Source organism: Heloderma suspectum, chromosome 3, assembly GCF_057233095.1.
Source record: "Heloderma suspectum isolate Gila_16-S chromosome 3, 16-S_ref, whole genome shotgun sequence".
Lineage (NCBI taxonomy): Eukaryota > Metazoa > Chordata > Lepidosauria > Squamata > Helodermatidae > Heloderma > Heloderma suspectum.
Window position 1 is genome coordinate 85,955,497 of NC_139460.1, and position 13,841 is coordinate 85,969,337.

The 13,841-nt window shown below is 46.4% G+C and overlaps 1 protein-coding gene across 1 annotated transcript in view; it reads left to right on the plus strand.

Annotated features, from left to right (window-relative positions):
- Positions 1-1,666: 1,666 nt before the first annotated feature.
- IFNGR2 (interferon gamma receptor 2) overlaps positions 1,667-13,841 on the plus strand; it is a 29,179-nt gene continuing 17,004 nt past the window's right edge. The window contains exons 1-2 of the mRNA XM_084843647.1: positions 1,667-1,913; positions 13,702-13,825. Of these exons, the coding sequence (XP_084699773.1) occupies positions 1,844-1,913; positions 13,702-13,825 (194 nt within the window). The 5' untranslated portion in view covers positions 1,667-1,843. The remainder of the gene's footprint in view (positions 1,914-13,701; positions 13,826-13,841) is intronic.

Consider the following 13,841-nt stretch of genomic DNA (forward strand, 5'->3'; position numbering starts at 1 on the left):
CTGTGTAAACAGAATGCTGGACTAGATGGATGCTTGGTCTGATCCAGCATGGCTCTTACGTTCTTATGACCGCCGCATAGAACCATTATGTTCACAGTCCAAAATTACCTAGCTGTACCATTGGCTACAGCCCTTCCTTCCTGTACATGTATAGAACATTTCCTCATTCCTGAAGTTGTGGCTGCCAGGCAGCTTTTTATAAGTTAATACCACCAGCACTGAAAGATGCTATGAAGTAACTCCCTATACAGGCTTAATTTCTAAACATATATACTACAAATGTGTGAGTGATTCCACCCAGTGAGTCATTAACAGATTGGATAATTCTCCAACCAAGATGGAAGGTGCTGGTGTCTTGGCAACAGCGGTAAAGGACAAGTATTTGGTGAAAGCTGAAATAAAGAAAACAGAAGATTGGGTTGCAGTTGTCGTTTTTCCTATAGTGCACAATGCACCACTTTTTCCTATCAATGCTAGGCTTGTGGCTGTTGTTTCCATCCCCCCAATTCATCTCAGTTTTTGCTCTAGGGAGAACACTAGCAGACGCATAGGCAAGTTGGAGGCTTGTCAACCTCTAAATCAAAACAGCCCTCATCTATCTGTACAGCACAATGAGATGGCAAGATGGACTGCAACATTTCAGATTGCTGGTGAGAGATCACACCTCCAAATGCTTCTTTACATTACGAACTCCCTGCAAGCAAAACCAACACATTAGGCAGAGCTATAACCTTTTCTGCTCGGAATGCTCATTTTTATTTGCTGGGAATTGTTTGGATTTCTTTTTTATGCTGGGGGAGGGGGAGCACTCAACAGTTTTATCCTGCACCTGCAGTCTGAGGAGCCACAGTCTATTTTATGTCTGGTTCAGCCGGGTGCGCGTGTGTTGAAGCCCAGCCTTACTTTTATTCAGGCATGCGCCATTTGGTTAATTTATTTACAACACCTTTCCCCAACCAGGTGCCCTCCAGATGTCTTGGACTGCAACACCCATCATTCCTAGTCAACGTGGGAAAGATGGGAGTTGCAGTCCAAGAGCCCTGGAGAGCACCAGGTTGGAGAAGGCTGTTTTACAGCATAATCTACTATGCTGTTTTCTTTGTATTTGATCCGACGGGCGGGGAGCTCGCTGCAACGTATACGTGTTAAAACATTTATAGGGCGAGGGGAGACAACATGCCGTTGGTGGTCCCCATCCTCCTCCTTGCTCCCCATGCAAGAGGGTGGGCGAGTGATGCTGGCAAGGAGCAGCTGCCGCCCCTGCCTCTGGGTGGCACGGCGGTGCAGTACAGAGGAATGGGCTCCAACCTTCCAGAGGACCCAGTTATCCCTGCCGGCGCCTGCCATCCCTCGGCTGCCTCGGGGCCGGGGGGTCTCCGGGCGTCGGGTGCAGGCCTCTGACGCTGCTACCCCGCGCGTGCCGCCCCCTTTTCTATCCACTCCGAACAGCTAAAGCGGCTACCAACACAAGGCGGAGCGAACAGGCCTATCAGCTGATATTCTCGAGAGCAGGATTCGCTGCAGAGCAACGCAGGCCGAGCTCGCGCAGGGAAGTTCACGGCCGTCGTCTGCTCTTCCCCCTTCCCGTTCCAGCGAAGTGAACTTTTGGCCCGCAAGGGAGCGGCCGGTGCCGTCACACCTCTTCCTCCGCGGTCCGCCCCCGGCCGAGTGCGGGAAGAGGACGGGCCTCGCTGGGAGTCTCCCGGGACGTGCGGAGGCAAAGCAGGGACCGTTTGTCGGGGGTGCGGCGGCCTGACGACGCTCGCGGGGGAATGGCGGGCGAGGCGAGAGAAGGGCTGCGCGCCCCGTCTGCAGACGCGTGAGAGGACGGAGCTCGGCGGCCATGCTGCGCCTCTGTGTCCCGCTGCTTCTCCTCTTCCTGCGGGGGCCGCTGCTTTCGCTGGCCGCCCCAGGTACTTCCCGAGGAGGCGCGAAGAGGGGGTGGGCCTGGACCCGACCGTGCGCGGAAGGGAAAAGCAATGCAGATGCAGTGCGCAAGCACGAAAACCGAACAAACCGCGCTTAAGGCTTTGTGGCAGGCATTGCCCCTTCCCGGGATTCATGAGCTTTTATCCCGGGGGGCGGGTGGAGGGAGTAGTTGTTCAGACGTGAGTGGAGTTGCTCCCACTTTCTATAAGGGCTGCTTGGCTTTTTGAACTTCAGGTAGAGTTTCAACTGGTGCAGTTTCTCCCCCCCCGCCTCCCCCCCCCCCTCGGGTGGAGATGCAGACATGGTCAAAGCTGCATCCCTTGAACTGTACTGTATTCATGTTAAATATATAAGAGGCCCGTTGGAGCCAACGGTGGCAAACGGGAAAAAGAAAATATCGTCGGGGGGCGGGGGTTAGGTAGGGTACAGATACGACGCTGAAGCGGCTTCCTGGTTCCTACTTCTTTATTTCTGTGAAAGTTTGAAACAGGTCAGTCACGTAAACTGAATAAGTGCCTAAAGGTTTGATGCACCTGCACCCAAAAATACCCTTTGGGCTACCCCATATCACAGGGCAGACCTTTTTGGACCCATGGGAGCATTTGGGAATTTGAGATACTGCTGTGGGCATCACCACAAAATGCCTAATCATTGGATCGCCGCTTGGCACCTACCTTTCACATCTGTGGGTTTTAGGCTGCGTCTTATTCAGTAAAATCTTTGGTTCGTGTCTATTGGACACCGCAAAGTCTCTTTAATGAGGGATTCTCTAATTTGGCTAATTGCTGGCAGTGCAATACAGCAAATGCTTCTTTTAAACATATGTTTTGACAACATCAAGTAGTTGCTTCTTTTTGCAGGGAGGATGTTACACTGAAAAAAATTGTACTGGAACAATCTTTAATATTCACTGATGTACACACTCTTAAATTGTTTACTGCTTCAGGGAAATTAACAAATGGATTCTTTGCATCCTTTTTGACAGCTAAAATACTAATATTACAACACTAGAAGGATAAACACTAACCTCCTATAATGCAATGGACTGAGGACTTTATAACGCTTTCAGTATTTGAATGGGTGGCATATAGATGTCACCTTCAAATGGATACTTCTTGCGATATTTGGTCCACTTTTGTTGCAGCCCATGTATAACTGCTAGGTAGTTGTATGTGTTTCATACAAATCCATCTATGTACCTTTTAAAAATGGGACAGAGAAAGAAAGAAAGAAAGAAAGAAAGAAAGAAAGAAAGTCGAGTGCCCACAGGCACCGTGTTAGGGACCCTTGCCATATCATATATCTCCATGATTGGGATACTTTCCCCATTAAGATAAACACTTGTTGTTGTTGTTGTTGTTCAGTCGTTCAGTCGTGTCCGACTCTTCGTGACCCCATGGACCATAGCATGCCAGGCCTTCCTGTCCTGCGCTCTCTCCCGGAGCGTGCTCAAGTTCATATTCATTGCATCCGTGATGCTATCTAGCCATCTCATCCTCTGCCGTCCCCTTCTCCTTTTGCCTTCAGTCTTTCCCAGCATCAGGGTCTTTTCCAGGGAGTTTTCTCTTCGCATTAGGTGGCCAAAATATTGGAGCTTCAGCTTCATTATCTGTCCTTCCAATGAGCACTCAGGGTTGATTTCCTTTAGGATTTACTGATTTGACCTCCTTGCAGTCCAGGGGACTCGTAAGAGTCTTCTCCAGCACCACAGTTCGAAAGCATCAATTCTCCGGCGCTCAGCCTTCCTTATAGTCCAGCTCTCACAGCCATACATTACTACTGGGAAAACCATAGCTTTGATTAGACGGACCTTTGTCGGCAAGGTGATGTCTCTGCTTCTTACTATGCTGTCTAGGTTTGCCATAGCTTTCCTCCCAAGGAGCAAGCGTCTTTTAATTTCATGGCTACAGTCACCATCTGCGGTGATCTTGGAGCCCAAGAAAGTAAAATCTGTCACTGCTTCCATTTCTTCCCCTTCTATATGCCAGGAAGTGATAGGACCAGATGACATGATCTTAGTTTTTTTAATGTTGAGTTTCAAACCAGCTTTTGCACTCTCCTCTTTCACCCTCAACAAGAGGCTCTTGAGATCCTCTTCGCTTTCTGCCATTAGGGTGGTATCGTCTGCATATCGGAGGTTGTTGATAATTCTCCCGGCAATCTTAATTCCGACCTCTGATTCATCCAACCCGGCATTTCTCATGATGTACTCTGCATATAAGTTAAATAAGCAGGGTGACAATATGCAGCCTTGTCGTACTCCTTTCCCAATTTTGAACCAATCGGTTGTTCCATGTCTGGTTCTTACTGTTGCTTCTTGACCCTCGTACAGGTTTCTCAGGAGACAGGTAAGGTGGTCTGGTACTCCCATCACTTTCAGAATTTGCCACAGTTTGTTGTGATCCACACAATCAAAGGCTTTAGCGTAGTCAATGAAGCAGAAATAGACGTTTTTCTGGAATTCTCTTGCTTTCTCCATGATGCAGCGAATGTTGGCGATTTGATCTCTAGTTCCTCTGCCTCTTCGAAACCCAGCTTGTACTTCTGGTAGTTCTCGGTTCGCATACTGCTGAAGCCTAGCTTGTAGGATTTTGAGCATCACCTTGCTGGCATGTGAAATGAGCGCAATTGTGCGGTAGTTTGAACACTCTTTGGCGTTGCCCTTCTTTGGAATTGGAATGTAAACTGACCTTTTCCAGTCTTGTGGCCACTGTTGAGTGTTCCAGATTTGTTGGCATATTGAATGCAGCACCTTCACAGCATCATCTTTTAGGATTTTAAATAGCTCGGCTGGAATACTGTCATCTCCACTAGCTTTGTTGTTACTAATGCTTCCTAAGGCCCACTTGACTTCACTCTCTAGGATGTCCGGCTCAAGTTCAGTGACCGCACTATCATGGCTATCAGGGACATTCAAATCTTTCCTGTATAGTTCTTCTGTGTATTCTTGCCACCTCTTCTTAATCTCATCTGCTTCTGTTAGGTCCCTGCCTTCTTTGTCCTTTATCATGCCCATCTTTGCACAAAACGTTCCCTTGAGACCTCCAATTTTCTTGAAGAGATCTCTAGTCTTTCCCATTCTGTTGTTTTCCTTGATTTCTTTGCATTGTTCATTTAAGAAGGCCTTCTTGTCTTTCCTTGCTATTCTCTGGAACTCTGCATTCAGTTGGGTATATCTTCCCCTTTCTCCCTTGCTTTTCGCTTCCCTTCTTTCGTGAGCTACTTGTAAAGCCTCATCAGACAGCCACTTGGCTTTCTTGCATTTCTTTTTCTTTGGGATGGATTTCGTTGCTGCCTCCTGAACAATGTTACGGACCTCCGTCCATAGTTCCTCAGGCACTCTGTCTATCAGGTCTAATCCCTGAAATCTATTCCTCACCTCCACTGTATATTCATCAGGGATATGATTTAGGTCATACCTGAACGGTTTAGTGGTTTTCCCGACGTTCTTCAATTTAAGCCGAAATTTTGCAAGAAGCAGCTCATGATGTGAGCCACAGTCAGCTCCAGGTCTTGTTTTTACTGACTGTATGGAGCTTCTCCATCTTTGGCTGCAAAGGACATAATCAATCTGATTTCGATATTGACCATCTGGTGATGTCCATGTGTAGAGTCGCCTCTTGTGCTGTTGGAAAAGAGTGTTTGCTATGATCAGCATGTTCTCTTGGCAAAACTCTATTAGCTTTTGTCCTGCTTCATTTTGTACACCAAGGCCATGCCTGCCTGTTATCCCGGTGATTTCTTGACTTCCTACTTTAGCATTCCAATCCCCTATGATGAAGAGGACATCTTTTTTTGGTGTTAGTTCTAGAAGGTGTTGTAGGTCTTCATAGAACCGATCAACCTCAGCTTCTTCGGCCTCAGTGGTTGGGGCATAGACTTGAATTACTGTGAATGGTTTGCCTTGGATTCGTACTGAGATCATTCTATCATTTTTAAGATTGTACCCCAGTACTGCTTTTCCCACCCTTTTGTTGACTATGAGTGCTACTCCATTTCTTCTAAGGGATTCTTGGCCACAATAGTAGATATGATGGTCACCTGAATTAAATTCGCCCATGCCTGTCCATTTTAGTTCGCTGATTCCCAAGATGTCGATGTTCAATCTTGCCATCTCATGTTTGACCACCTCCAGCTTACCTTGATTCATTGATCTGACATTCCAGGTTCCTAAACAGTATTGTTCTTTACAGCATCGGATTTTCTTTTCACCGCCAGACACATCCACAGCTGAGTGTCCTTTCAGGTTTGGCCCAGCCGCTTCACTCTTTCTGGCGCTACTTGGAAATACCCTCTGCTCTTCCCCAGTAGCATATTGGACACCTTCTGACCTGAGGGGCTCATCCTCCGGCGTCATATCTTTTAGCCTTGTGATACGTTCCATGGGGTTTTCTTGGCAAGAATACTGGAGTGGGTTGCCATTTCCTTCTCCAGTGGACCACATTTTGTCAGAACTCTCTGCCATGACCTGTCCGTCTTGGGTGGCCCTGCATGGCATAGCTTATGGCTTCACTGAGTTACGCAAGCCCCTTCGCCACAACAAGGCAGTGATCCATGAAGGGGAAGATAAACACTAGTTTTCTTCAATTAAAACCATAATGATTGCACATGCCACATTAATGTGTGCTGACCCCAGACAATGGCGACAAATAAGGAACGGAAGAATGAAGCCCAAAGTGAGCTTCAGGCCACTCCAAATCATACACCCACACTTCCAGGAGAGTGTCCTCTTCTAGTTGGCATTGAACTGTGTCTGGCCCAAGGCTTTATTTAGGCACACGACATTGTCCAACATGGCACCACCATGCCAGTTATGTAGAATAGAGTAAAGAATGGGACTGTATCTCACAGAAAGCTTTGGGGTACTCCAAATCACACACACCTGTTGCCATGAGAGAACTGAATTGCTTCTGGCCCAAAGTTTTCTTGGGGTGAAATAAGGGACTGTCAAATGGGTGCACATACCCCAATTATAGCCAAAATATGTTCCTTTGCTACATGTTCCTTGGCTATTATTGTCATGGAGATACCATATTTGACAGTGCCCTTTGCCTGAAGAAAGCTTTGGGCCAGACATGAGTCAATGCTTAGGGGACACTCCCCTGAATGTGTGGGTGAATGATTTGGGATGGCCTAAAGTTTATTGTGGAGTTAATTACAAATAAGAAACTAGAGGTATGGTCATCTGGAGGTATTACACACTGTATGTTGTACAAAAGTGAGTTTTTATTGAAGAAAAATATTGTTTATCTTGAAGGGGAAAGTCTCCAATCATAGAGATATAAGATACAAGGTACTGTGTCCCACCTCCCAGCTGAGCAGAGCAGAGCAGAGGAAGCTGCTCCAGCTGGTCCAGGGACTTCAGAAGCAAGCAAGCTCCCAGAGAGCGAGAGATCAGAGGGAGTGAACAGGGGGAGCAAACAGGAGTTGGCCAGGGGAGGTCAAGGGGGAGGCCCCTAACATTTTCATTCTCATTCATTCATATATATATATATATATATATATATATATATATATTTGTCTTGTAACACACACTTCCATACCAGTAGGATTCTGTTTTTAACCTCCAGTGAGTAAGGGCCAGGCACAGGCTACTCTAGAACAATCAGAAAGCTAGACACAAAAAGGAAAACAGACTATGGAAGCACAAGACTCTCCAGTGGTGGTGACCTGCAAGGTGTGTGCAATGTTTGTTTTCTTGCCTGAGAACAACATGGCCTACACCTGCAACAAGTGCAAGTTGATCACGCTGCTGGATGAAAAAGTAAGAGGACTGGAGCGGCGAGTGTCGACCCTCCAGGGAATAAGAGAACATGAAGAGTTCTTGGACAGAATGGTGGAACTACAGCAGCAAAGCAAAGTACAGGAGCTAGAAGAGCAACAGCAAGCTGAGGCAGAAGAGGGAAAGGCTGACGTGAGGAAAAATGAAGTAGAGCATACTCCTTGGAAAAGGGTGACAGGAGCAGAAGAACTAGAAGCTACTCTAAGTGGAACTAGAGAACCATTTCCAGGTACTTGAGGATGAGACTGGAGGACAGCCTGCAGAGGAAGAGTGAGCAAGAAGGTCAGTCAAGCAGAGGTGATGAAACCCAGGCCTACAACAAGAAGAGTAGTAGTAGTAGTGGGAGACTCCTTGCTGCGTGGGATCGAAACCCAAGTATGTCATGAAGACCCGTGGACTCGCCAGGTATGCTCTCTCTCGGGAGGACGGATTAGAGACGTGACTGAAAGGTTGCCTGCGCTCATAAAGCCCACTGACAAGTATCCCTTTCTTCTCATCCATGTGGGAACAAATGACACCACCAAGCAGAGCTATGAAGAAATCACATCAGACTTTGAAGCTTTGGGAAGGAAACTCAAGAACTTTGGGGCCCAGATAGTTTTCTCATCCATCCTTCCAGTAGTCAGAAGAGAGATAGAAAGGGAAAGAAAAATACTCCGGGTGAATGACTGGCTACGAAGGTGGTGCCAACGAGAGAGATTTGGATTCTGGGACCATGGGCTATACTTCCTGGAAGATGCACTGTTGGCAAGGGATGGGTTGCACCTCACAAAGGCTGGGAAGAATGTGTTTGGCCACAGCATGAAGAACTTCGTCAGGAGGGCTTTAAACTGAATGCTATGGGGAAGGGAGATGTAAAGTTGGGGGTAAAAATGGACAAAGCTCATGCACCGCAACAGAGAGAACAGCTCTAATAATGCCCAATAGTAGTCTTCACAGACATGTAGGAAAAAAGCCAGACCATGAAGCACATGGTCTTTGATGTCTATATACTAATACCCAGGGTATGGGAAACAAACAGAACGAACTTGAACTCTTAATACAGGAAGAGAATTATGGCTTGTGACTGAGGCTTGGTGGGATGACTCTCATGGCTGGAATACAGCAATTGAAGGATATAACTTGTTCAAAAAGAACAGGAGGAACAGAAAGGGAGGTGGGGTTGCACTATATGTGAAAAATACATATCTCTGCACAGAAATACAGGAGGATGAGCTTGGTAGCCCTATCAAGAGCATCTGGGTTGAAATAAATGGAGCAAAGAATAAAAGGAACCTGGTGGTCGGAGCCTACTACCAGCCACCCAATCAAGGAGAAGACGAGGATGAAACTTTTGAAAAGCAAACTGCCAATGTTTCAAGGAAGCATGATGTAGTAGTAATGGGGAATTTCAATTTCCCCGATATTTGTTGGGAGACAAATTCTGCAAAACATGGTCCCTCCAGGAAATTCCTGACTTGTGTGTCAGATAACTTCCTCCTACAGAAAGTAGAGGAAGGAACTAGAGGATCAGCTATCCTTGACTTGATCCTAACCGACAGAGATGACTTAGTGGATAAAGTAGCAGTTACAGGAACTCTGGGGGAAAGCGACCATGTTGTACTTGAGTTCTTGGTTCTAAGGGAAGCAAAAGCCGAGTGTAGTCAAACGCGTACCCTGAATTTTAGGAAAGTTGATTTTAATAAACTCAGAACAATGATCAGTAAGGTCCCATGGCAAGCGACTCTAATGAGAAAAGGAGTCCAAGATGGGTAGAAGTTTTTAAAAAAGGAAATTCTCAAGGCACAATTACAAACAATTCCAACAAGAAAAAAAGGTGGAAGACAACAGGAGAAGCCAATGTGGCTTCACAAAAAGCTTGGAGATGACCTGAAAACAAAAAAGTACACATATAGGAAGTGGAGAGAAGTTCAAGCAACAAAGGAAGAGTACAGGCAGGTAGCACAAAATTGCAGGGATGGTGTCAGGAAGGCTAAAGCTGAGAACAAGCTGAGGTTAGCAAGGGATGCTAAAAGCAACAGAAAAGCTTTCTTCAGCTATGTGCATAGTAAAAGACAAGAAAGAAATTGTTGTTCAGCTATTAAATAAGGATGGCAAAATGATAACAAGTGACAAAGAAAAGGCAGAAGTGCTTAATTCCTACTTTGGCTCAGTCTTCTCCCAAAAGAGGGTCTATGAGCCCCCTGGCAAAGGCAAAGTACAGGCTGAAGGGGCAGGATTGTCGCTTGAGATTGATAGGCATATGGTCAAGGAACACCGAATTACTTTGAATGAGTTCAGATCTCCAGGGCCAGATGAACTGCATCCTAGAGTAATAAAGGAACTGGCAGAAGAACTCTCAGAGTCACTGTCTATTATCTTTGAGAAATCATGGAGGACCGGTGAAGTGCCAGATGACTGGAGGAGGGCTAATGTCCCTATCTTCAAAAAGGGTAAACAGCAGGAACCTGGGAACTACAGACCAGTCAGTCTGACATCAATCCCTGGGAATATTCTGGAGCAGATGATAAAGCAATCCATCTGTAAGCACCTTGAAAACAATGCAGTGATTACTCGAAGCCAATATGGATTTGTCAAAAACAAATCCTGCCTGACGAATCTGATCTCATTTTTTGAACAAGAAACCTCCCTTGTGGACTGTGGGAATGCTGTGGATGTAATATACCTTGACTTCAACAAAGGTTTCAACAAAGTGCCCCATGATATCCTGATGAGCAAACTAGCTCAAAGTGGGCTAGATGAAACAGTGATCCGGTGGATCCACAGTTGGCTACAGAATCGGACTCAAAGAGTGCTTATCAATGGGATCTTCTCAAACTGGGGAGAGGTAATGAGCAGGGTACTGCAGGGCTCAGTCGTGGGCCCAGTGCTCTTCAACATTTTTATTAATGACTTGGAGGAGGAGGTGCAGGGAATGCTGATCACATCTGCAGATGACACAGAATTGGGCGGGATAGCTAATACTTTGGAAGACAGAAACAAAAATCAAAGTGATCTGGATAGACTGGAGCACTGGGCAGAAAACAACAGAATGAAATTTAATAGGGATAAATGCCAAGTTCTGCACCTAGGAAAAAGAAACCAAATGCACAGTTACAAGATGGAGGATACTTGGCTCAACAACACTACAAGCGAGAAGGATCTTGGAATGATTGTAGATCACAAGCTGAATATGAGCCAACACTGTGATGTGGCTGCAAAAAAGGCCAATGCTCTTTTGGGCTGCATTAATAGAAGCATAGCTTCCAAATCCCAGGAAGTACTAGTTCCCCTCTACTCAGCACTGGTTAGGCCTCATCTGGAGTACTGTGCCCAGTTCTGGGCACTTCACTTTAAGAAGGATGCAGACAAGCTGGAGAGGGTTCCGAGGAGGGCAACAAAGATGATCAGAGGACTGGAAACAAAGCTCTATGAAGAGAGACTGAAAGAACTGGGCATGTTTAGCCTTGAGAAGAGAAGACTGAGGGGAGATCTGATAGCACTGTTCAAGTACTTGAAAGGTTGTCACAGAGAGGAAGGCCGGGATCTCTTCTCGATCGTCCCAGAATGCAGGACGCGGAATAATGGGCTCAAGTTACAGAAAGCCACATTCCGGCTGAACATCAGGAGAAGCTTCCTGACTGTTAAAGCAATACGCAAAGGAACCAGTGACCTAGGGAGGTAGTGGGCTCTCCCATGCTGGAGGCATTCAAGATGAGGCTGGACAGCCATCTGTCAGGGATGCTCTGACTTGGATTCCTGCATTGAGCAGGGGGTTGGACTCGATGATCTTGTAGGCCCCTTCCAACCCTACTATTCTATGATTCTACTTCAAAGTATGGTTTGAGTTGTGGGGCATATACACTTTAGGTCCTTTTTCAGTTTACATCAGGGGTGGGGAATGGGTGGCAGTCCAGATATTGGTGGACTGCAGCTTCATCAGCCCTAGCAGCATGCTTTGTCTAGCAGAAGTGTTTTTTTGTTCTCCTTTTAAAGGGGATTTGGAGGAATAATGCAGAACTGAGGGAGGAAAGCCCTTTTGGGCAAGTTAGCACAAGCTGATTTTTTCAATTAATTTCACAGGAACTTATTGTCCTGAAACACTTTAGTGACACATGGAAATCCTACAGCAAACCATTATCTGTAACTACTTAAGTTCCTGATTCATTTAATAGCATGGTGGGGCAAATGTTCTCCAGCAATTATGCACTTAGCTTTAAATTTGGACTAGGTGATCCAGGTAACCTGAATTAGTTATTTCACAGTTCTGTTCTTCTCAGAATGAATTGGTTGTAGCAGCACATAGAGAAGTTATAAAAGCTCATGCCACTATACATTAGGCTGATGGTGCCACAGGACTCTCTTCCTTTCAGAACTGATAGTTGAGAATAAAAATTGAATCCAGTGAACCTGTTTTGTTTGCTACAATGTTTTATCCTAGAGATGTTTCTAGTCACATTTCCAATGAACATGTTAGCCTTGAAAGATTGTAGTCATATGAAAGCTTAGACCACATAATTTTCTAGGGCGTATCTCTTTCAGTGGTGTGACAAACTATAATATATGGGCTGGAAATCCAGCTCTGATGTATGGGATTCATTTGAGGTGTTCAGTGCTATATGGTAAAAGGTAAAGGTGTCCCCAACCAGTCGTGTCCGACTCTAGGGTGCGGTGCTCATCCCCGTTTCTAAGCCGAAGAGCCAGCGCTGTCCGAAGACGCTTCCGTGGTCATGTGGCCGGCATGACTGAACACTGAGGTGCACGGAACGCTGTTACCTTTCCTGCCGAGGCAGTACCTATTTATCTACTTGTAATTTCTTGCTTTCGAACTGCTAGGTTGGCAGGAGCTGGGACTGAAGACAGGCGCTCACTCCGTCACGCAGCACTCAGGTCTCGAACTGCTGACCTGCCGACCTTCCAGTCTGCAGTTCAGCGTCTTAACCACTAAGCCACCGCGGCCCCTCAGTGCTATATAGTGACGATTAATTGCATAGAAATATAACTGAAGAAGTTAGTGTAGAACGAATACTGTGTTAGGTTTTTGACTTATCCCGTCCAGCAAGCATCTGAAGGTGCAGGTGTCTCTGTCAGTTACATCTCTGAAGTTAAGCAAATCTGGATTTGGCCAATACCTGGGAGAGAATCCCATGTATGCCACCCTGAGGCCCTTGAAGGAAGGACAAGACACGGGGATGTGTAAGATACTTGAGCACTTTGAACTATCATTGCCTGAGATAAAAGCCAGTGAACCCTCTGTACACCCTATAAAATTTCTGTGCAATGCAATGGTCTATCACAGTGTTCTTCACTATTTTTTAGGCAGGAGCCACTTGGCTCCAGGTACTTGGAAGCCTTTCCCGGGCTGTGGGGGCCCTCTCCTCTTCCTCCTGGTCAAGTGGCGGCGCTGTGCACCAGACTCGGTTGGAGGCCTTTGGGGGCCTCTTCTCCAAATCTCCCACCACACCTTCCAAGCTGACCAGTCCTGTTGATCGTTCCCTCTTGGTCTCCTCCCCCTCCATAGCTAATTGGCTGATGGTTCCTCTGTTCTTCTCTTCCCACCCATCCCCACCCCAACCATCTTATAGCTGAGGAGCAGCAGGTCTCCTGACTCCCCACCCCTGAAGCTGCTTCAGACCACAGCAGCTGGCCCATTGCTAAAGCAAACAACAAGGCAAGCCTGGAGAGCCCCTGCTAAGAGTGAGCAGCTACTGCTGAGCGAGAGAGAGAGGTGGAGAGCCACACTTGAGGTGACTGAGAGTTGCCAGTGGCCCTCAGGCCTTGCAGTGAAGAACGCTGGTCTATCACCAACATAGGTCAAAGTTTACCATGCCACTCCAAATCCTATTGTTGGGGTCACTGGCCTACCAGCATTAGGCTAGCCATGTTTACCTGCACCAACATCAGAGGCCAACGTATCACTGCTACAATTAGTATTTTAGTTTGTCCTGAATTCAGAGGCATCTGTACTTGACTGTTTTTTTACTCCTGTGATGTGTTCTCTGTCTTTTTAGAATCTTCGGTTGTCTTACCAGCACCACAGAATTTGACAATTCACTCATACAATTTTCAGAATGTACTGAGATGGTCTCCGGTTAAGGGGATCAATGGTTCAGTATCTTACAATGTTCAACTCTCGTAAGTAAACAGTTCT